The 25,242-nt window shown below is 38.6% G+C and overlaps 2 protein-coding genes across 5 annotated transcripts in view; one reads left to right on the plus strand and one right to left on the minus strand.

Moving 5' to 3' along the window:
* Positions 1 to 25,242, minus strand: part of LOC134207829 (centrosomal protein of 162 kDa) — a 51,399-nt gene that overhangs the window by 13,051 nt on the left and 13,106 nt on the right. Inside the window, exon 1 of one of the 4 annotated variants that reach the window (XM_062683774.1) lies at positions 19,369 to 19,582. The exons of the other annotated variants lie outside the window; for them this stretch is intronic. Coding sequence (XP_062539758.1) covers positions 19,369 to 19,383 — 15 coding nt within the window. The 5' untranslated portion in view covers positions 19,384 to 19,582. Of the gene's footprint in view, positions 1 to 19,368; positions 19,583 to 25,242 lie in introns of those variants that run through there. 4 annotated transcript variants of the gene reach the window in all.
* LOC134207831 (carboxypeptidase B-like) overlaps positions 4,650 to 25,242 on the plus strand; it is a 32,795-nt gene continuing 12,202 nt past the window's right edge. Inside the window, exons 1-2 of the mRNA XM_062683778.1 lie at positions 4,650 to 5,053; positions 5,136 to 5,324. Coding sequence (XP_062539762.1) covers positions 4,783 to 5,053; positions 5,136 to 5,324 — 460 coding nt within the window. The 5' untranslated portion in view covers positions 4,650 to 4,782. The remainder of the gene's footprint in view (positions 5,054 to 5,135; positions 5,325 to 25,242) is intronic.

The raw sequence follows: 25,242 nt of genomic DNA on the forward strand, positions 1-25,242 counted from the left end.
CTTTCAAGAGGCTTGGAAGCCTACTTTCAAGAGGCTTGGAAGCCTCCTTTCAAGAGGCTTGGAAGCCTCCTTTCAAGAGGCTTGGAAGCCTCCTTTCAAGAGGCTTGGAAGCCTCCTTTCAAGAGGCTTGGAAGCCTCCTTTCAAGAGGCTTGGAAGTCTCCTTTCAAGAGGCTTGGAAGCCTCCTTTCAAGAGCCTTGGAAGCCTCCTTTCAAGAGGCTTGGAAGCCTTATTTCAAGAGCCTTGGAAGCTTCCTTTCAAGAGGCTTGGAAGCCTCCTTTCAAGAGGCTTGGAAGCCTCCTTTCAAGAGGCTTGGAAGCCTCCTTTCAAGAGGCTTGGAAGCCTCCTTTCAAGAGGCTTGGAAGCCTCCTTTCAAGAGGCTTGGAAGCCTCCTTTCAAGAGGCTTGGAAGCCTCCTTTCAAGAGGCTTGGAAGCCTCCTTTCAAGAGGCTTGGAAGCCTCCTTTCAAGAGGCTTGGAAGCCTCCTTTCAAGAGGCTTGGAAGCCTCTTTTCAAGAGCCTTGGAAGCCTCCTTTCAAGAGCCTTGGAAGCCTCCTTTCAAGAGCCTTGGAAGCCTCCTTTCAAGAGCCTTGGAAGCCTCCTTTCAAGAGGCTTGGAAGCCTCCTTTCAAGAGGCTTGGAAGCCTCCTTTCAAGAGGCTTGGAAGCCTCCTTTCAAGAGGCTTGGAAGCCTCCTTTCAAGAGGCTTGGAAGTCTCCTTTCAAGAGGCTTGGAAGCCTCCTTTCAAGAGGCTTGGAAGCCTCCTTTCAAGAGGCTTGGAAGCCTCCTTTCAAGAGGCTTGGAAGCCTCCTTTCAAGAGGCTTGGAAGCCTCCTTTCAAGAGGCTTGGAAGCCTCCTTTCAAGAGGCTTGGAAGCCTCCTTTCAAGAGGCTTGGAAGCCTCCTTTCAAGAGGCTTGGAAGCCTCCTTTCAAGAGGCTTGGAAGTCTCCTTTCAAGAGGCTTGGGAGCCTCCTTTCAAGAGGCTTGGAAGCCTCCTTTCAAGAGGCTTGGAAGCCTCCTTTCAAGAGGCTTGGAAGCCTCCTTTCAAGAGGCTTGGAAGCCTCCTTTCAAGAGGCTTGGAAGCCTCCTTTCAAGAGGCTTGGAAGCCTCCTTTCAAGAGGCTTGGAAGCCTCCTTTCAAGAGGCTTGGAAGTCTCCTTTCAAGAGGCTTGGAAGCCTCCTTTCAAGAGGCTCGGAAGTCTCCTTTCAAGAGGCTTGGAAGCCTCCTTTCAAGAGGCTTGGAAGCCTCCTTTCAAGAGGCTTGGAAGCCTCCTTTCAAGAGGCTTGGAAGCCTCCTTTCAAGAGGCTTGGAAGCCTCCTTTCAAGAGGCTTGGAAGCCTCCTTTCAAGAGGAAGGCTTGGAAGCCTCCTTTCAAGAGGCTCGGAAGCCTCCTTTCAAGAGGCTCGGAGGCCTCCTTTCAAGAGGCTTGGAAGCCTCCTTTCAAGAGGCTTGGAAGCCTCCTTTCAAGAGGCTTGGAAGCCTCCTTTCAAGAGGCTTGGAAGCCTCCTTTCAAGAGGCTTGGAAGCCTCCTTTCAAGAGGCTTGGAAGCCTCCTTTCAAGAGGCTTGGAAGCCTCCTTTCAAGAGCCTTGGAAGCCTCCTTTCAAGAGCCTTGGAAGCCTCCTTTCAAGAGGCTTGGGAGCCTCCTTTCAAGAGGCTTGGGAGCCTCCTTTCAAGAGGCTTGGGAGCCTCCTTTCAAGAGGCTTGGGAGCCTCCTTTCAAGAGGCTTGGGAGCCTCCTTTCAAGAGGCTTGGGAGCCTCCTTTCAAGAGGCTTGGAAGCCTCCTTTCAAGAGGCTTGGAAGTCTCCTTTCAAGAGGCTTGGAAGTCTCCTTTCAAGAGGCTTGGAAGCCTCCTTTCAAGAGGCTTGGGAGCCTCCTTTCAAGAGGCTTGGAAGCCTCCTTTCAAGAGGCTTGGAAGCCTCCTTTCAAGAGGCTTGGAAGCCTTCTTTCAAGAGGCTTGGAAGCCTCCTTTCAAGAGGCTTGGAAGCCTCCTTTCAAGAAGCTTGGAAGCCTCCTTTCAAGAAGCTTGGAAGCCTCCTTTCAAGAGGCTTGGAAGCCTCCTTTCAAGAAGCTTGGAAGCCTCCTTTCAAGAGGCTCGGGAAGCCTCTTTCCAAGAGCATTGGAAGACTTCTTTCAAGAGCCTTGGACGCCTCCTTTCAAGAGCCTTGGAAGCCTCCTTTCAAGAGGCTTGGAAGCCTCCTTTCAAGAGGCTTGGAAGCCTCCTTTCAAGAGGCTTGGAAGCCTCCTTTCAAGAGGCTTGGAAGCCTCCTTTCAAGAGGCTTGGAAGCCTCCTTTCAAGAGGCTTGGAAGCCTCCTTTCAAGAGGCTTGGAAGCCTCCTTTCAAGAGGCTTGGGAGCCTCCTTTCAAGAGGCTTGGGAGCCTCCTTTCAAGAGGCTTGGGAGCCTCCTTTCAAGAGGCTTGGGAGCCTCCTTTCAAGAGGCTTGGGAGCCTCCTTTCAAGAGGCTTGGGAGCCTCCTTTCAAGAGGCTTGGGAGCCTCCTTTCAAGAGGCTTGGGAGCCTCCTTTCAAGAGGCTTGGGAGCCTCCTTTCAAGAGGCTTGGGAGCCTCCTTTCAAGAGGCTTGGGAGCCTCCTTTCAAGAGGCTTGGGAGCCTCCTTTCAAGAGGCTTGGAAGCCTCCTTTCAAGAGGCTTGGAAGCCTCCTTTCAAGAGGCTTGAGAGCTTCCTTTCAAGAGGCTTGGGAGCCTCCTTTCAAGAGGCTTGGAAGCCTCCTTTCAAGAGGCTTGGAAGTCTCCTTTCGAGAAGCTTGGAAGCCTTCTTCCAAGAGGCTTGGAAGCCTCATTTCAAGAGGCTTGGAAGTCTCCTTTCAAGAGGCTTGGAAGCCTTCTTTCAAGAGGATTGGAAGCCTCCTTTCAAGAGGCTTGGAAGCCTCCTTTCAAGAGCCTTGGAAGCCTCCTTTCAAGAAGCTTGGAAGCCTCCTTTCAAGAGGCTTGGAAGCCTCTTTTCAAGAGCCTTGGAGACCTCATTTCAAGAGCCTTGGAAGCCTCCTTTCAAGAGCCTTGGAAGCCTCCTTTCAATTATTGTATAAAATCTGGGCATATACAATTCTGTAAGCTTTTTATACAAATATTGTATTAAAATAATACAAATCTGTATTATTTCAATACAACAATTGTATTAAAATCTTCCGAAATTGTATATGCCTAATTATTATACAGTTTCTGTACAGTTCTTATGCAGAACTGTATTAAAATCTGCCATCCGCTGGTTGGGACTTACTAACTCGCTTATGTGATACTTCTTAGCCTTTGACACCACTCTATAACGTCAAACAATTTACCATTCAACCAATTATTATTTCTATTAAAAAAAAAGTTAGGTAACAAGACCACCACAGTTGAGTATCCACAAATGCTATCTATGATAACATAAATTCCGGTTTCTCATTCTGTTCCGTATTTTATTTATGTAAAGCGAAAACAAACACTCTGTGTGAAATTGGGTGACAAGGAAATAGAACTCTAATGCGCTATTGTGTTTCAGTGAACATTTCAAAGGTTTTTTTTAATTCCCAAAACTTCTACAATTTTCAAGCAATTCCATTCTTTAAAGGTTATAAGGTTAAAACCCAGATTAATCCACAGCGGTGGTAGTGCCTTTCTCGTGCGTTAAAAAATAGTGTTCGGGTCATAACTTCTGGACCCATAGTCCGATCCGGCCAATTTTCAATAGGAAACAATGGGGCAGGATTCTGCGTTGAGTGCAGTCTGTTACAAAGAAATCGGTTGAAGGTAAGTGCAAAAAAAGTAAGCTAGACTTTTTTACGCGCTTTTTATGAGAAAAAGTATTTTGTTTGGTTTCGGAGCGAACATATAGCCTTAAGCGAGAAAGGCAAAAAGCATCATCAATTATTTCAAAATCAAATTTATGATCAAGACATCGAAAAAAACGTTGCAGCCCATTTTCTCGTAGCTAATTTTTGTCACTAACACTCCTTTGCCTTTGATTCTATCAATTTCAGTTTTGTTTAAAAGTTGTCTTATGTAAAATTGCAAAATTGTAGGTGATTGATAAAAGGGAAAATGCTCTACTTTACGCTTTATGACGAAACAAATCTGTAACTGAGAATAATTTATCTGCATTCATAAATTTGAACATAAATCTATATAATACTTCAACCTAGATCTCCAACATATGATACCAAGTTGATGGCATATCAATCACATATTATTCTGCACTCGATTGTTAAATGATTACACATAATTTCTTTTTCAGTCGCTGCAAACATCAAACACGCCCGCGTTGACAACCAGAATCACTTGCCGTATTCCAGGCTCCATAATATTCGTCTCCAGATGGTACCCCCCGAGTGTGGCACTCTTTTCATTCCACTTTCTTTGCGTATCACGATGAAGATCGATTGTCGAACCAACCCCACGAAACAGGCTGAAGTAAGCGTTCTCAAATATATGCCACCACAAACAACTCGTCATAACTGTCGTCCGCACACCGATCGGCAAGATCAAGTTCTGAATTCACAAGTACCCTTGTTGTGTCGCCTTCGTCATGCTTTGTTATGCCCGGGAAGGTGTGGCGCTTTACACGGCGGAAAACGGGACTATTGAACTTGTAAGATCCCAAGACGTATCCAATCCAAAGAAGAACCACCGCCAAGACTTTCTTCTATATAAGCAATCTTCATCGGTTATGGTCAAACCAGTCGCGATCGTGATTTCGAACTTGAATATCGGTTCCCTGACCCAGTCGGTGATCCCAGTGTCCGTTGTGATTGAATTATGAACTAAAAGTGGTCGGCGAGTGCGAACGAATCAGAATGAAGTTCTCGGACCTGTTTGCGTTGGGTCTGATGGTGGTCCTAACGGTGTTGCTCGATCGTGGTGACCCAGTTTGTGCGCTGTCCACCGTTGGACGGAACACTGATGGGTTGGTAGTGGAACCGGCGGCACCGACCGAGGCCATTTCGGAGGATTTGGCTAAACAGGAACAAACCGAGCCAGTTAAGTACGACGGAGCCCAGTTGTGGCGGATCGATTATGACGATCAGATAAAAAAGAATGCCGTCGCAGATCTGCAGAATAAATACGGTGCGTTACCTTGATTGACAGTCTCCGCCTTGTAACCGTTATCATATCACTTTCGTATGTTCTCTGAATCGCGCGTTTGCAGATGCATCCATGTGGAACTACAACATCACCTATGTGGATGTTTTCGTGAAGGGCCCGAAACTGGCAGGCGCTCGGAAGCTACTGGCCCAGGCACAAATTCCGTTCGAGGTGATTATCGACGACGTTCAGAAGGCGATCGACACCGAAAACCCACCCAAGGACGAACTGGATCTGTGGGAGAATCGCGACGGTAAGTCTGATACGATCCGACCCGGCACGCGGTTTCACCGATACTAAACTGTTGCGATTATCGGTGGGCCGGTCCGTCTCGTCGGCGGAGGCTTTGCTGGCTTGGCGTTGGGTTTTATGGCCTGATGGTTGTCACGGAACAGGCACGGGTGTTATTTTGAAGAGTGTTGCGTGCGAATGTCACCCCCTCACACGTCGTCATCGTCGTGTTGTCGGTCGTCCCCAAAAGGGACGAGGAAGTGTTTCGAATCATCAAAAGCGAAAAGTCTGCCGACTTGGATGATTGAAAAGGCACTCGTTCGTTACCTATTTGAATGCTCTCACGCACTGCATAACGAGTTTTGATTGAGTCCTCCTTTGTTCGATGAAATTCGTCAATCAGGGATTCGCAGAACCAAATAACCTTAGACGGCGAAATCGCTTTTACATAATCGGGAACTGGAGGACGCTGCTGTTGTGCAGCCTAGTCGTGAGTGTCGCATCTCTAAGGGCAACGACTTTTCCCTCCTCGGTCAGCTTAGTTAGAGGTGGATGGGGAGCCGTTCGCATATGTCAGTGAATACACATATGAGCTCCTGCTCATAAAAAAATGACGTGGACGGGGTAGGTGTATTCAACACCCGTAGTATGTTTTCAATCAATCATTTTATGGTTCCTGTTATTATTAGAGTCAGTACCGTGTGTTTGTGTTGTATTATTCGCTTTTCGAATATTTTTTGTCTTTCACGTATACTAAGGGGCCGTACACATATTACGTAAGCACTTATGGGGGGAGGGGGGGTCGGTCAATATCTTACGCTCCATATAAATAAAAATTCATTTGTATGAAAAAAATTTAACATGGTGGGAGGGGGTCGAAAAACCCAGAAAATTGGCTTACGTAATATGTGTACGACCACAGCCACTGTGTTCCGGAGTTAAAAAAAAAATTTCACCATTTTTCCCAAAAAATTTCAAAATCGATTTTTTTTTTGAAAACTGCTGCAATGCATTCAGATGAACGCAAATAAATGTGAATTGATGGAAATAACCGAATTAATCTCCATAAAGTGCAATTTTGACCTCTCTTATGTACTTTTTATGTTACATTTTATAATACACGAGAAAGGCACCATCACAGCTAGGTGGATTATTCTAGTTTTTAAACTTTCTGATCGATTTATGTACAAAGATTAGTAGGGTTCGTAATTCTTACTCAATCTCAGGAGCACATGATGCCAGAATGCTCAGTCACGAACATTTTCGGCGAGAAATAACTTTTTAAGAAAGAATCATATTAGCAAAAGCTTGTCGCCTTTTCGTGCCATCATCAAAGCAAACGGTAGAGGCTACTACCGGTGAAACAAATAACCTAGAACGTGGTGGTGTCACTGAAGTGAGCGTATTACGAAGCTACCATATTCTAGGTTCGAATCCCGTAATTGCCAAATTATTTTGACGTAGGAGGTTTCCTATACTACGGGTTAACTTTGCGATTGCGAAAAGCGTCACAAAAATACGATAGATTTTGAACGTTAATATCACAGTCGTTTCTCGATGGATTTTCAATTTAGTTGGACCATTTGATCAAGGAAGATACTTCATATTCAATAAAGCGGAGATGTCGGCTTTGGCAGGTTTTGTTCTATTATTGTCAGGAGGTTTTTGATGTTAAATTTTTAGGAAATATGGTCACAACATTCTTGATATGCAAAGAATGTTTATGCCAAATTTGAGCATAATTAGTATAGAAAAACACCCTAACAATAATAGAACAAAACCTGCCAAAGCCGTCATTTCTCCTATTTAAATATCGGTTCTAAGTTACACTCTCGGCTAAAAGTTTGGGTTCACCCTAAAAAAATATAGGCAAAAGTTTTGAGCCGTATTTTTGCCGTCTTACATCCGATTCCGGGTATTGTTAGCTCAGTACATAGATTATGAGTACATATTGCATCATTGGTCTTTAAAACGTACAATTCTTAATTTTTTAGTCACTAAAAGATTACCATAAGATACACATTTTTCTTAAATTAATGTAATTAAAATAAATTGATTTTTCTCGAAATTGAGAAATTGATGAGCTGACGATTATTTTTGGTATATAAACATGTTATTTTGTGAAAACTCATATGTGAATATGTAAATTGGGTGGAAGATATAAATTTGAAAAATGTATTGGAGGTAACCACTTTCCCTACGATGAGACTTGAACCCGCGACCCTCAATACGCTAGACTGGTGCTTTAACCAACTAACCTACGAAGGACGTTCGTCGGCATTCGTAACCTAGCGGCTACTGAATGAGCTCGAGATTCCCAAATTGGACGCATAGTCAAATCACTCGCAAACCATTTGCCAAGTCAACACTTCCACATGTGTATATAGTACACGTTCACATTAGAGGAGCGTTAGTAATAAGCAACTTCATCAGCAACTGTATCGATCAAGTGGGGTTGTGTGAGCTATTTGTCAGTCGGTCGTCAAGCTCAGACCCGACCGACCCCAAACTTATGACCGGTTCACCATATACTGGGTGAACCTAAGGTGAAAGAGCTCTATCGGCAAGGGAAATAGCGCTTTGTTCTATCCTAGATATAGAAGGAGCTCTCGATGACGCTTTTTATTCATCAATGGAGCGTGCCATGAAAAAAAGAAACTTCAACACGAACATTATCAAATGGATTCACACCATGCTTGCAAAAAGGGAAATCTCTTCAGAGCTGGGGAGTTCGTCTATTACAGTATGGGCAACAAAACCTTGTCCTCAAAGAGGAGTCCTCTCACCACTAATGTGGTCCTTAGTGGTAGACGATCTTTAAATAAGCGTAGAAGAAAAAGTTTTCGAGATTGTAGGCTTTGCCGATGATATAGTCATCATAGTGAGGAGACGATTTGACATTTCAGAGAGAATGCAAATGAACCCTTAATAAACTTTACCCATTTATGGTGTATTCAGGAGGGCCTTAGCATTAATCCGTAAAAAATGTCATTGTACCATTCACTAGGAGAAGGAAATTTATTCAAAAAGGTATGAGGCTAGGAGGACTAGAAATACAACTTAGTGTACAGGTCAAATACCTGGGAGTTATTCTGGATTCCAAAATGAACTGGAATGCTCAAATTGAGTATGCGATCGATTAGGCAACCAGTGCGTTCTGGATATGCTCTAAAATAATTGGAAGAAAATTGGGTTTGAGACCAAAAATGATTTATTGGATCTACACTTCCATTATTCGTCCAAAACTGACATATGCTGCTCTTGTGTGGTGGCCAAAAACAAAAGAAGCTGCTGCACAGAAGAAGCTGACATAACTGCAAAGGTTAGTGTCCATCGCTATAACGGGAGTGATGAGAAGCACTCCTTCAAAATCGTTAGATGCAATTCTAAATCTGCGTCAAACGTCAAATCTTGTCAAATGCATTCTTTCATTGCGAAAGGTGTACCAAGAGAACTCCGTAAACCTAGACTGGGTTCCGGGACACTGTGGCATTGAAGGTAATGAAAAAAACAGACGAGCTTGCGAAACAAGGTTCAAGCATACAGTTCATTGGCCCAGAACCTTTCTGTGGTATATCATACTGTACCATAAAAATGGAACTGGATGGTCGCCAAAAAGTGTGCTCAATCAAAGAGATTTATAATTCCAAATGTTTTAATAATCAACAAGCTTTTGGAGCTCAATAAGAGGGCTCTTTTTACCTTTACTGGCCCGATAACCAGACACTGCCCGAGTTGGATATTATTTGAAAAAATATTGCCCAGGTTCAGAAAGATATTTGTCGTTTTCATATTCATATGATACGATAAAACCTTTGATCTTCTCCAAAACAAGCAAAGCATAATTGTAAACATTGATTTTGCTTAATTTTTGACGTCCTTTGCACTAGTTGTCGCACTAGTGGTTCCTATTTGGCCAGTCCCATTAGAAAACAATTGGATTAGCCAAATAAGGAACCAAAATTAAGAATAGTGCCACAACTGGTGCATGCGTTCCTATTATGGATTAATCAATTTTGATGATTATAACAAATTTTATTGTGGTTTTCACAGCTATTCTAAGGAGCAGGAAGTAAACCCTTTCGCTTGATATATAAAGTCCACCCACATGCCTTTTACTTATATTTTAAAAAATAGTTGTTCTTATGTATGGCGACAATTGGTACACCCACCCTATATGATACTTTTGGCCAAAATGAGATTTTCATATATTCTGAATCCTCGTCCAAAAATACGTATTCTGGCAAAAAATACAAAAAAAAATTGTTCGGAAATGTATGAAGAATTTTTCGTTTGTTTGAGAAGCTACATATGTACACGGACTTTGAAGAGCAATTATGAAGTACAGTTTTCAAACTAGAAGTGCCCCAGGATGCTGAGTTTTGCCAAAAACTATTGAACTGTATCGAAGAAATCAAAAGATTCGGTTCCAATTTATTCAAAAACAGTTTTTGTTGTTTTCTCGGAATTTTGTAAAATGGATACATGCAGTTTCTCAAACAAATGATTCAAATGTAAATGTAGATACAAATTTCTAAATAGTGGCTTTGTGCAACCAAGTGAAATGAGAAACGCAAATCCTGGAAAGGTAGTGAGTTTTTTTAATTCAATTTTGCCGGACTGGGAACAGACGCGTCTTACGTTGTTTACTTGAGAAGTGGTGATCAACCTACAAGATGCGGACGCGGAGTTTATAGCAAATAGGGTTATACCACAAAAGTTCAACTCAATGGACGCAGTGGTTCTACGCCTCAAAAAAAAAAGACCATTGAAATTAATTTATTCGCTTTTTTTCGGTGATAATTCAACCTGCTTATGTGCTGTTCGGCAAGCGTATCACCGAAAAAAGCCAATAAATTAATTTCGATAAAGTCACGCGGTGATCAAAGCTTTCCTAATTAAAAAAAGACCATGCTGAGGGTGCACTATGGGGGATCCCCATACAAGCGAGCGGTCAAAAATAAAATTGGACTTTTAAAGTGACCTTCCACTTAGTTTTAGCTGTGTATGGTCGAAATAGCATGAATATACAATTTCCAACCCCCCCCCTTTGGGGATCGTCTATGAATTACGTAATTATTTTTTTCATAGGTTCGATTAACGTGACAAAGCAAACCTATTTGGGAAGTTGAAATTTCGTGCGTTTTCTTAAGGAGAAGGAAGGGGGCTGTACAAAAACTAAGTTCAGCAATTTATGGACATTATGGCGGCGATCATGTTAAATGACAATTATTTCATGACATTCCGTGATATTTTTTTGTTCTCACTCTCATGCATCACAATTTGTATTTAGAACAATTTGTTTGACAAAGTACTAGGATCTGAAGGATCATAAAGCATTAAATGTTAATCAAATAATCAGAATTGAAAATAACTTTTGAAAAAGGGTATTAGCAAATTAGAAATCGCAATCCCATGACATTTTTACGTGTACAAGTTATTCAAAAATGAGATTAATATATTCTCAAAAAATGTGGACATTCATTGTGGAATGTAAGAATGCTCCATTCTTCCGAAAAGCAAAATTCTTTTAATTTAAATAACAACACTATTTGAATTACTTTTGATTTGTTTTCATGATTTCTACAAGTTATATACAGCATCATTCTTTTTCTGTGTCAAGGTTTAAGTCTTCAATGATATTTTCTTCAATTCCATCAACGATGGAAGATGAGATAAATTCATCTAAAGTATTAGAAGATAAAGAACTTTTGAAAATCTTCAAATATTACAAAATTACGCATGGCATAAGAATAACTAAGTGAAAATTTTTTTCCAACGTCTCCTCGTTATCCAAATCGAGCTTAAAATGGATCTGATTCATGTAAGGCACGAAGGAAAATGTCAACATTTGCCTCTCTTGATCATTTTCTTGCATTATGAGTTCTAAATTTCTTCAACTGTTTATATTGACTTTCCGCTGGTTGTTCAGCCAGTGAACCTCAAAGTGTAGATGAGTGAATAAATATTTCCCTACCATTAGCCAGACATTCATGAACACTAGCAGGAATTTCATACGCTCCGTTCTAACTAAGATATTGTTCGTCTTTACTTTTGCAATAAACATGTCAGGAGTTATTGATTCCAGGAGATTTATAAATATTTACATATTATGAAATCTCATATTTAGTTCTCCATCAGTAGCTAATGAATAGCTCAGAAAATTAGGTTTAGAGAATGACTCAAACCACTCAAGCCCCAAACGCATTTCAGCGGAATGGCGACGGAAACAGTAAAATTTGACAGGAAATATATGAGCGAACTGTTAAATCCTTCCGTTACCGTTGTGCTGCATTGCATTGGGGTTTTATTCATTTACTCCTTTGAAAAGTTAATTAAATGAGCTCAAATGGTTATAAATAAAGTCGAAGTTATTACCAATAAATGTATTTTGACCATACCCTTTGAGCGCATAGTTCAGTCTGACCCATTTTCAATAGGAAACGATGGGACTAGATTTCCCGTCGAATGAAACTTGTTGCGAGAAAATCGGACACAAATAAGTGTCTAAATGGCGATTGCGTTCTTTTGCGCACATACATACAGACGCGCATGCACACACATACAGACATCACCTCAATTCTTCGCGCTGAGTTAGTTGATATATACCACTAGGGGTCTCCGGGCCTTCTATCAAACATTCGTTTTTGGAATGAGCATTAACCTTGGAGTACGAGAGAGGCAAAACACGGTAAAAAACAAATGAAAAAAAATCAGAGTGACTTAACTCTGTTAATTGCAAATACTGGCAAGAAATTCTTTCAGGACATTTTAGTCGAAGCTTTGTCCTTGATGTGTATCATAAAAGAACCCGGGGATTCCTGAGGAAAAAAAGTTCTTCACTATCAAAGTTGAAAATAGCGTCGTTTTTGGAAAAAATATTGCTTCCGCATTTTTTCAATTTTTTTCACAGTGTAACCATTAGTTTTTGCACACCATTTAAAAGCTTATACAATAACCTTTGTAATGATGTATTAACATTGAAGAAAAACATTTAAAAATATTTCAATAAATAGTTGAAAATAAAATATTTTTTCAGAAAATTTGCTAACTTTTTACCCATTTCTGACTTTGCCACCTTATATCTTTGGAACTAGTGCACCTAGAGACTTCAAATTCAGAATTTCTCTTAATTAGAGTATTGACAATGGAGAGAAAATATTTTAAAATAATTCGGAAGACATGACATTTTCGATTAATGACCGCCCGAAATCCTATAGTGGGGTGGCTGGGTTCGATTCCCGGTGCCAGTTTAGGCAATTTTCGGTGTGGAAATTGTCTCGACTTTCCTGGGCATAAAAGTATCATCGTGCTAGCCTCATGATATACGAATGCAAAAATGGTAACCTGGCTTAGAAACTATCTTATCTCAAAGCAATATTTTAGTGGATAAAAAATTAAAAATTGATCTTCTAATTCAGAAATTTTCTCGGTTTTAAGACGAAGGTAGATATCTTCTTTCAAAGTATGGCAAAAGGTTCAGCAGAAGGCAAAATATGATATAGTTCCTTCTTTCAATTCAAGTATTTGTTCAGTTCAATGCAAGGGAAGATATGATCCCTTCTTTTGAAGAATGTATCTCGCAGCAGACGGCAAGAGACGATATGGTTCCTTCATTCAAAGAATGCATTTGCCCGGCAGAAGTCAGGAGAGGATATGGGTTCTTCTTCCAATTCAGGCGTTTGCTTGCTTTAAGGTAAGGGAACATATGATACGATCCCTTCTTGCAAAGGATGCATTTGTCCGGCAGACGGCAAGAGACGATATGGTTCCTTCATTCGATTTAGGCATTTGTTCGGTTTAAAGGAAGGAAAGTAATGATCCCTTTGTTTCGAATGATGCATTTGCCCAGCAGAAGCCAGAGAGGCTATGACTTCTTCGTTCAATTCAAGCATTTGCTCGGTTCAATGCATGGGGAGATATGATCCCTTCTTTAAAAGGATGTATTTGCTACGTTTAAGCCAAGCGAAAATATAATCCATTCTTCAAAATGAATTCTTTTCAAAAATCATGCATTTTTCCTCTCTTTGATTCTTTATTTTAAAGCATGCATCACCTAAGTACCAAGTACCAAGTACCAAGCGTTACCATATGGCACATATATCAATCATAAACCGGCATGCTAAATGCTAATTGCATTAGATCAGTTTTAACGATGTGAAGTTGCATTTAATTATCAACTGTCAGACAACGATACTCTAAATCAGCATTATGAATACTGATGCTTTATTTCAACATGTCAAAGTAATGAACCATTAAGTCGGTCGATATTTTATCAAAACCAAACTCTCAACCATGCAACAATGTAACGAAGTGGTATGCTTGAGATATCTGCTTGATTATAGCGACTCGAAAAAGAATTTATTTAAAGTAACTAACCGAATATAAATAATATGTTCGCATTAACAATAATTGTTATTGCGTCCTACTACCGGTTCTAAGCTTCGATGCAGAGTACACGAACTATGTTCGCCAATGACAGGCGTACGGAGCCCTTGGTTTTTACAGAAAGCTTCTAACTAGCTTTTAACTAGCTGACCCGTCGAGCTTCGTCTCACCTAAAAATAATTAGTTAGCACAAACAATAGAGGTAATAAACTATAGAGCAAGCTTGTCGCTGTCATCACTGGCGAAACATCGTTTACTGGCACTAAATGTCTACAAAGGAAAAATCAGTACGTTTTGACAGATAGGTACCCAACATGTTTGGGTAAGATAACAAAGGGAACCGCAGCGACAATCGTCCTCTAAAGATAATTACCTCTATTGCACAAACATCTATTTAGTGTTCACAATGTAAGTTTTAATGTTTGTTCTGCAATTCGATTTCGTTTGGCAGAGTTGGGTTCCATGCAAAAATTTGGGTTTTTTCTTGTACATGAGCCCCCACCCCCTCTCTGAACAGGAAGAAATCTGAAATTAGCAAAGAAACATTTCTTGTCTTCAATAACCTTCAATAACATGCCAAATTTGTTTTCATTCGCTTGATTAGTTTGCAATTTATGCAGAAATACGTGTTTTATTTTTATGGGTGTCCCCACTTCTAAAGCTGGGAGGGGTCTCGAACCATCTTAAGAACCTCCCCAGCCCCAAAAACCTCCGCCAGAGTTGGTTCGTTTAGAGTGTCGACTCATAATAAAAATTCCCTTATTTTTCCAGGATTTTCGTTAAATTTCGTTTTTTTCGTAAGCACCTTAAGGAATTATTCAGCAGATACATCCAGGAAATCTTTCGGAGATTCAATCAGAAATTCTTTGAGGCGTTCTATAAAAAAAACAAAAATTATTCAGGAATTTCACATTCCTACAAACAATTATTAAGGAAAACTTTTGGTAATTTCTTAAGGAATTCTTCCTGTAATTTCTTTAGAAATTCCTTTGAAAATTTTATTTCTTCTTTTATTTCTATAATCGGAAATTCATTTTTTATTTTTTTATTGAAATTTCCTCCAGAAATTCCTTTAAAAATTCTAGAACGAAATTCTAGGAAATTCCGGATAATTTTTTTAACGAATTTCAAAAATAATTCCGGGGGAAAACTTCGACTTTCTTAAATTTCTCCAGTAATTACTCCGGAAATTCTACCAGAAACTCCTTTCAATATAACTTCAAGATTTTTTTTTGAGAATCTCATCAGAAATTCTTCTGGAAATTCCTTAAAATTACATCAAAATTAAATTCAGGAATATTTTCGAAATTCCTTCAAGCTACAATTCAGCTTATCGCCCTTTTGTAGATGGGACACACGACACCTTCCATCCACTCCTGCGGCAAAACTTCCTCCTCCCAAACCTTGGTAATGACCCAGTGCAGCGCTCTAGCCAGTGCCTCACCACCGTGTTTAGCTATCCTGGTAGTTCGTCAACCCCAGGGGCTTTGTTGTTCTTCAACCGGCCAATCTCCTCCTGGATTTCCTGGAGATCCGGAGCCGGTAGATTTGTGTCCTGCGCGCGTTCCCCCAGGTCCATCACCATACCGCCATCTTCGTCTGCCACATCGCCATTCAGGTGCTCTTCGTAGTGCTGCTGGATCACCTCACGCTCGTTCGTAAGAAGGTTCCCGTTTATATCCTTACACATATCAGGCTGTGGCACGTGGCCCTTACGTGAACGGTTCAACTTCTCATAGAACTTTCGTGTGTTATTAGCGCGGTACAATTGCTCCAATATGATTGTGTCCTTATAGTGAATTTGTGTACAAAATTTGGCTAAAATCGGTCCTGGGAGATGAACGTTACACCGAATTGTTCGTTTTCTAAACAAAACCCCTCCTCCTTTTCCAAATAACCCTCCCACTCCCTTTGTTAACCTCCCCCGAGGATAGAGAACGTGTATACCAAATTTGGTTGAAATAGGCCAAGTGGTTCAGAAGTAGTTAGCGAACATACATACATAGATTGGTTTTTATATATAGATTAAATTAAAAATTAAAATTCAGGAATTTCAGGAGAAATTTCTCAAGAAAATATTAAATGAATATTCGAACGAATTTTTAAAGGAATTTTGAAATGAATTGAAAAAAAGAAATTTCTGAAAGAATTTTAGAACGCTTTTCTAAAGGAATATCCGATAAAACTCCCGAAAGAGTTGAAAGAATTCCATACGGGAATTCTAGATGAATACGGAAGAAAATTTCGAATGAATTTCTGAAGAAATTTAAGAAGGATTTTATAATGGAATTGCTAAGAGAATTTTCCAAATTATCTCTAGATAAATTAACTAGAGAAATTTCAAAAGGAATTCTTGAAGAATTTCTGAGACCATTTTTGGAGGAACTTTCAAACAACATTTAAACCTGGAAGGATGTACGAAGGAATTCCGAAAGGAATTTTCGAACCAATTCACATTGATATTTCTAAAAAAATATAAATACCTCGAAGGAGTACTTCAGGAATTCTTGCAGGAATTACTATAAAAATTCGTCCAGATTTTTTTAAATTAGCGTTTTTTCCATTAGATACTTTTTTCTAACCGTGTACATCATCCCTCTTGCGGATTTCCCTGAGTGGCCCGAGAATTCCCTGATTTTTTCCAGGGTGGCAACAATTTCCTGATAATTCCTGGTTTTCCAGATTTTTTTAGGTAGTCGACACCCGACGTTCTGATGAGTATTCACGAGAAGGTGTAAAAACTTCTCTTTCTTGATCTGTTATCCGAGTGTATCATGCAGAAATACACTTTCTCTTTGTATAAAAGAGCTTGCGTTATACCCACTCTTCGTCACACAAGCCCAAAAGTGTAAATTTACTCTTAAGAGTATAGGAAAATGACAATTTTATGTTTACCAAAATGCATATACTTAGGCTGTGTTCTGAATCTTCCATGTAAATAACTTGTTGTGAGCGCTTAAACATATACCTTTTTCGTAAAATATATTTTGGTTACAAGATAAAGATTGTCGCTGTCGTCGCGTCGCTGTCTGGAACATCTTTTGCTTGCGAGGATAGGGTGCTGATTGCCAATGAAGGAAAATACATACGATTTGACAGTTCGGTACACAACATGTATCGGGCAGCAGAAAAAAGGGAACCGAAGCGACAATCTTTATCTTGTAACTAAAATATATTTTTATACAGAACAGCGAAACACACGCGACCGAAAATATTATCACTCTTTAAGGATCATGTTTCTCTCGGCTTTAATCACACGCACGTGTAAACGTTTTCGCGTGTGAATCAATACACTTCTCTTTATACTCGTAAAATCTCTGCACATTTCAAGACGAAGGGTGAGAAATGGCCAACCCTGACCATCGCATGCAAATTTTCATGCTGATCGGTTCAGTAGTTTCCGAGGTTATAAGGGTCAGACAGACAGAAATTATTTTTTTCATATATAGATTTGCCACGCCGTACAATCATGCTTCCAATTATCATGTATTTCTCATATGATGGAAGCAACGTAGCTGAATGGTTCGAAAAATCTTACTTATTAATCACACAGTTCAAACTACAATTATGCCAATTGACCTTATGCCAAACGGCCGTTATGCCAAACAGTCATTATGACAAACGACTTTATACCAAACGGCATTATGCCAAGCGACTTTATGCCAAACTGGATACAATCGATTTCGGGACTTATTCGATACTTTGAACTTAATCGTTCCCCGAGTAATATCGATAATCTTTGGCTCTGGTTTCATTGAATTAAAATCTCTCGATTTTTCGAATACATGCATGTTAAGGTGAATCGCGTTGGTATCCATTTTCAAAGCTACATAGCGCATTCATGGGCACACAACTCTAAAAGCAAACATCAGACAAAACGAAAAGCACGGCCACTGTGGCAGCCATTTTTGAATTCTGTCGTAATTCACCTTTATTCACCTTGCTGTTAATGGCACAGCTAACCGGAATCATTCGAAGAAACCTCGATAAGCAGCTTCTACTGATTCTTTGTTTTTAGTTTATTGAATCTGATTTGAATCACAACGTGAAAAGAGATTCTTCTGAATCGGTCTATTGCATTCACAATTCTTTTCGTTGTATGCTCCAATGATGTTCAATTAGGACGTAACAATGTCTAAGTTTCTTGTAAAATTTAGGTAGGAATGACGAGAAAGGTATTGAAGGGGCGAGGCACAAATCTCCCAATTGAAGGGAACGCCCCGCATGAGTCAACTTTCTGATACCTAATGCCTGAGATCGTAGGGGAGAACGGTTCAAAATGCACCCCTGGGGCAAAATGGCCTCACTCATAAAATCACTCATATAATCTGTTGTAGTATATTTATGAACGAATATTACCATTACAATTCATAATTAGTTATCCATCATTGAGCTCCATTGGAAAAATTTAGCAAAATCCCTTCATATTCACTCAAATTTAACGATTTGCTATTCTTCCACCACATCCGTAAGATTGTAGTTCAATCCATTAAGAAAAAACAAACAACCATGCGTTCACCATCATTTTACATGCAATTGAGTCATTTTAGACCACCATTCGGGCGTTTTGCCCCAGGCCTATTTTTGAAACATTTTTTAAATGCGTTAGAAAGTCATGAAAACCTTATTGTTTTGAATAGGAGATCATTGTGAAATGTAGCTGGGTTTGTAAATTTTGCACCTGTACGTTGAAATGGTTGGGTATTTTTGTTTATATGGGCGAAAACATCGAAAAAGCTTAAGGGGTGCATTTTGGACCGTTCTCCCCACATCTCCCCCCCTAGCGCACGTTAATTCTTATGTTCACTGTACTCAGACGAAAATACACTCGCCATTCGCGCAACTTTCGTATGGATTGTCGAACAAAACAAAACATGGTGCACGCATAGTTTTATCATATATGGTGAAGCAAATTTTGGAATGAATATTCATGTGGATTTATGCTTTTAACATTTTATTTATAGCATAGCTTTCTCTTGTCAAAAAATCAGTTTTACAATTTTGTTGTATCGATATATTTCGCTGACCTCATCTACCGTAATCTGATAAAATTTACGTAATCGTAATTTTCCAAAAAAGGTTTAATAGAAAACTAGAAAACTTGTATGTAAACATTTTTCGTATATATGTAATTTTTACAGATTACGACAGTCATGCATGCTTTCTTTTACTTAGTGATTTTTTTGCTGGCAGAATTTGATCATAGCACTTGGTCACAGTAAGAACCAAAAAAGTTGCGATCGCAACTTCGGAGTTGTACCGAAGCCACCTGTTATACATATTTCATGAGGTGTTTCCTTATTAACAGTTATTTGGGGTATCCCTAATAACTGTTATTTGTTAAATTACCAATAAAGAAATCAAACTTGAAAAATAATTATTTGCCTTTCTTCTGAATTGTGCTGAGGTTGAACACATCACAATATTCGATGAAGCTAAACCTTGCTCATGACCTTCCTGCTCGAATGTGCCAAGTTTTACTTCTATTTTTATAATTTATCGAAGCAAAATGGCTATTAAGAGCACGTCATATCCTCTAAACAGTATTGCGTGTCCGTCTGAAATCACTCAAGAATTAGTGGTGGCTGCCCTTTCTTGTGCGTTCCATAGAAGCACTCACTAAAAGCCAATTTCCGGGGTGGGGAAGCAGATAATCACGAGCAAAACACCGCACTCACCTCGAACCAATCCATAATCCTGCGTCCTTTCCACCGTCCTATCCACAACGGGGTTTTAGAATCCGAACTGGGCGAATATCCCTACGCGTGATTTAGCGGAAGTGGAGTGTTTTTCACCTGCAAGTTTCCCAATCGCGTGTAGCCGTGACGAATGGCGCGCGATTCAAGACACAATAATTAAAGCAATTACTTCCGCGATTATTGCTGCCGGGCTGTTTATTCATCACTACCGCGAACCGAACTGAACCTTTTTTCGATTCGGAAAGTGAGAGAGGTAAGAATGTAATTAATTTCACGCCCATAATCGGACTGAATTTCAGAGTCTTCGGTCGAACTGAATCGCCGGCTTACAGTTCGCAAGACCGGACCGGGTTGTTTTATCAATAACTTCCATTCGAATGAATGCTAATTTAAGTACCCGCACCTGTGACACCCCCGGCTCCTCCCATGTCCTTTTTACATACTCATCAATGGCCAACAATTGCTTTCTGTTGGTGTGCAATTAGACACGCCGCACCGACCCGGTGACGCAAGTATCCTTTCCTCTGTGGGTTTGTGTTAAAAAGAAGGTATCGATAAAATGTTGTATAAAGCATGTTTTTTCATAGCTTCCTGACAAAACCAAATTGATTCAGTTTTGCATCCTACTAGCAGTTTTACTGAATATGTCCTGTATGGAATTGCTCTCTCATTTAACCTTAGGTACATTGTTTTATGCAGTATCCTGGTATGTCAGACACTTGAGTATCTGTTCATTTGGCATTTCATTTACTGAAGACATTTAAAACTATTTGAAATTAAAATTCAAACATTTCGATAGATAGATAGTTCTACTGCTAACAATAGTTCTTCTACTTTGAAAATTTAAGTAATGACTTGTTTTAGATTTTCACAGTTTACTACCGATGTACAGCTTAGGTGATTTTTAACATCAATGCTTAAACTTCCTCCAAAGAATGCAATCATCGCATCGGGTGAAATCTTTATTGGTATGTGATCATTTGGATTTGAATGAAAGTGAGCTATCAGAACAACGTTGAGGAGGTGAACAAGGCTGCGGCAGGATTTTATTTATGGGACGACAAAGATTGCTTCGAAATTAAATGCGCCAAAGGGACACGTAAGACCTTATAAATACTCCAAATATCGTTGCAAAAAAGTTCAGAAAATCGAATGCAGAGTCAATGCCGCTCGAAATAGTGACTTTAGTTGCCACCTATACTGCCGCTAACCGCAAGTCGAGCACATCTGTTTATGGACGCCCATTTACAGATGTGCTCGACTTGCAGTTAGCGGCATTAGGGGAAGAGGTGTTAAAATGAACAGTAGGCTATATTTATATTAAAACACTATTTAGGCGTATGTTAATCATGCACACGTTTTCCTCGGAATAAAAAAAGGTACCTGAGCTAATATTTTGGTTTTGAGACCAAACGAATAGCTATTACTATCCAAAATATCAAACGAGGCTGTAAAAATAGGGTCTTAGGGGCCGTACACATATTACGTCAGCACTTAAGGAGGGAGGGGGGGTCTGTCGTTATCTTACGCACCATATAAATAAAAAATAGTTTGTATGAAAAAAATCTTACATGGTGGTCGAAAAACCCAGAAAAATTGCTTACGTAATAAGTGTACGACCCCTTATGTAAATTTCAACCATTTTTCCGCAAGCTTTAATTCTTAATAAATTCATAATAACATTGATTCAAACCTGTTCTTAGTACAGCGGCGACAAAGATGTTGCAGGGGTAAATAATAAAATTATTGTTTTGCATAGTTAGAGGAAGAGTTATTTATCAAAAGGCATGTATGGGGGTAAAATGAAAACTTGTATCAAACTTTCACAAATTTATGATAAAATTTGTGCAATTGTGAAGCAGAGGTTTAAGAAACAATCCATATCAAATAACCAAGATAAAACTTTGAATATGTAAATTTAATTTAAAAATAACTGATATTTAAAAACTTTTTTCTTCTTTTTATCATATTGATAATTAAGAGCTTTTCAAAAGCTATACCATATTTTTCAAAAGACTCTCGTAATCTTAACTAGTTATATATACAGTGCTAAAGTTAAAAAAAGAAAATTAAATGTTCCAAAAGGGTTTAAGAATCGATGTTCATTTTACCACCAGTGGCCTGTAGCATAATCGAAATTTTACTAATAATATTAGTAAAGTAGCTTGTAACTTGTATTTTTCCGTTGCATAAGAAATCTGCAAGTATCAATTTACAAGTCTAATATTACAAGTAAAACGCATTAATAATATTAGCAGAATTTACAAGTAACTGTTGCATAAAGAAAATACAAGTACAAATTATTAGCGTTGGCTTGTAGTTTCTTTTACAAGTATGAATGGTGCTGTAATTTAATTTACAAGTAGCTTTTACTTTATTATTTCAGCTGTGCAAAGTAAATATACATCGTTTTATTGTTTTAACGACTTAACAGAGAAAGAAACTATTATTCAAAGTGCTTCAAACTACCATGCAGTGAAATACTATGCACATAGAATAAATTTCTCGTTCCAATACAAAACTGAGACTAATGATTTTTTTTTTCAAATAACTCTGGAGAAAGCAGAAATACTTTAAGTGCTGACATCAAGCATTCAAATGGTGGGGCGCTAACTACTCAAAAGTGGGTTGTTTTCGCTTAAAACCGTACTTTGGCCCAACCTCGACGAAAAATACAACAATCATGGAAAAGAAAGGAAAAACTACTTAAATTTTTAATCAAATTTGATGTGATATTATCAGTAAGTATTTTGAACTTAAATTTTGAAATGATTTATCTTTCAAGAAATCGCATAAATTTCATAATAATTTCAACAATTTTATTTATTGAACTAGAAACAAGTCCCGCAAAACACGTAAATTGAAATCGCAGTATTCTATGCACAAACTTGCAGAAAAACATAATCAAATCATTTATCGCTGCATTGACAGTGAACTTTCGGATGAATTTTGACAGGTAAATGAACCTGACAGACTTGTCAATTCAACCTTACTAATAATACAAGTACTAATATTATTAGTTGGCGAATCACTTTTATGCAACACAAATTACAAGTACTTGTAACTTTTTGACTTGCAACTTGTAACTTGTAGCTAATATTATTAGTCTGATTATGCTACAGGGTCCAGGCGGTGTTCATTTCACCCGCACTATTTTTTGCACATACGAAATTTCGATGCTTTTTAATTCGAAAAAGACTATATAAAACAATGTTTATTAGCGAAACAATTGTTCAGTGCAATAAGAATATGAGTTAAATTTTTGTACTCAAGTGGTAAAACTAGCAAATAATCCTCGTTTTATGATTGAATTCAACGCAAGTCCCTTACGTGTTCATTTTACCACCTGTTCCCTATATACCTATGATAGTCGTACACGTGTTGTCCGGTATAAAACCAAATAATGAGCGACCTGGAACAATACATTACATTGTTCCAGGTCGCTCATTATTGGGCCGCCAGTTGCCAGTCCGCTATGGTCCAGGATACAGATTTACGCGAAAAGGTGCATTTTGATGATGATGATGATGATGATACTACCATCTATTGTAGCAATGCACCTGCCGATAGCACTGGTCATATCTGACAAACGATTTGATCCTGTTTATATTATTGAATGCATTTCATCAAACTCCTGTATGATGAGCCAAAATGGGTGGGATGGTTCCATAAGCAGATCCACTTATGCGAAATCCACGGGAGAAGTAAAGAATCTCCATCCAGAAAAAAGTTCGTACAATCAATAATACAATCACAATATTAAGCCCTCGTTTCCCAGATTGACCCAATAGATGGGGAGAAGAGCCCGCCCTTTATCCACGAAATGTTTTCGACAATTCCATTCTTCCTATCCAAATCGCTTCTATCGGGTGCCCTATTGCTTTTTGTTGTTGTTTGTATTTATATAGTTTCAATATAAATTGATAAATATATAAATGGAATTCTCTCACCAAGTTCTAATTCGTCTTAATGTCCTGGAAGAGTGAGATCCCTTCTTCAACTCCAGGTAATTTTTAATTTTTGCTGTCTTCTAATGGAAAACCAATAGTTGTCTGGTAAGATTTAATAGTTTTCTTTATTTCTGAAAAGATGAAGTAAAAAGACGGAATGCAGTGTCATACATAATAACATGAGTGTTTATAACACAACAATCGTGTTTAGTCCCAAAACATTGAATGCACTATATTCGAATCACTCTAGTGTGGTGATCCATTGTTAATATCCCAATTTTATCAGCCCCTGCTGAATTTTGGGGTGATAAAACAGGTAATGTAACAAAATCTTTATAATTTTGAAATATATTCCACAAATATAAAGCCTTGGCGATACATAATGCGTTAACAGTACACGTTATTTCTCATGGTAAAGACTTGAAATCCTTTCCAGTCACTCATAAACGATGTTGAACAAACAACTGATGGTGGAAATGTCGTCAATTGCATACAATATTATTTACGAAAATAGAACAGACGACTAAAATTTAAAAAAATGTTAGAGGTGACTAACTCAGGTAGGAAAGCGTTATATCGATTCAACACGGAATAATTTTATTCAAAATTAAAAAAAAAAAGCTATTTTACGCGTATTTGATTCCAAAAATCAACATCATCAGACAATCTTGAATAAAATCACCGCTCTACAAGTCCTTTGCACAACATATTTTGGAAATCAGTCCCTGCAGTTAGCTATTATCAAATGAGACAAGCTCTAATCAAATAATGAAAATCATTCCTGTTTGATATACAGTGTCGACCTGATTTTGTTACTCCCCGATTTTGTCTACCCCCGATTTTATCACGTTTTCGATCCGATTTTATCACGTTTTCGGCCCGATTTTGTCACCCCAAAAAATGTTGGCATTCTTTTTATTTTCGTGAATAATACCACAAACAACATTGATTTTCATGAAATAACTTTCACCGCCTGTAGTTTATTACGAACGTCTTCTGAGTGCCTGGAAAATATTCTGTAAGCAATTTCGACAAGAAATAACGGGTACCGTTCACGCATTTGGCCTTTCCAAGGCAAAAAATTATTCATAGTTGTGGAATGAATTAAAAAATTGGAAATAATTTTTCTCCAATTTTGTCACATACCCTGTTTTATCACCCCAAAATTCACCAGGGGGGTGATAAAATCGGGATATTACTGTATTTCATTTTCTTATCATTCGAAAGCTGTAATTTTTTTTCTTTGCCCTAGGCTGGCTCGTCTCGTTGCTGTAAATTAAAACTTATTTTATATGGAGTTTCTCTATGCGTGTATTGCCATAACAATGTTCCCATGATAAGAATAAAAAAAATAATTAGCTCTTATAAGAATCAAAATAAAAATGTGCGAAATAGTATAATGAATATTACAACTAGTGTATAATGGTTATTATAAGCAATACCAGTCGAATCGAAACATCAAAACTATCAACTGGATTGCAAGCAGGAGTTCCAAGAGAAAAACCTGTATTAACTGGAGGTCGAATAAATCGTCAAAGTGATAGGACAAGGTGAATCATTCTAAGAATCAAATGGATTGCATAATTGAGTCGCAAAATTTAGAGGAAGAATAATTTAGTTGGAGAAAGGTTCGACTTTTCATGTCTGGATGCTTAGTTCTTTTTTAGTTGACTCAGCCAAAAAAATAGCCAGAAAATAGATCATAAAATTGTGTACGAACAGCTTGCTTTGAAATTTGGTTTAACAATTTATGCCAACTAAAAATATTTGCAGATGATTTGGCATGGATTGGGATTGAGAGCTAATAAAATGAGTAGGATGATGTGATTTTTATCATCGTGATATGTAAAATTTCTATGCCATCGATAAATGAAATATGGACAAATAATATGAAAAAAAAATA

Source organism: Armigeres subalbatus, chromosome 1 (assembly GCF_024139115.2).
Source record: "Armigeres subalbatus isolate Guangzhou_Male chromosome 1, GZ_Asu_2, whole genome shotgun sequence".
In the NCBI taxonomy this organism is placed as follows: Eukaryota; Metazoa; Arthropoda; class Insecta; order Diptera; family Culicidae; genus Armigeres; species Armigeres subalbatus.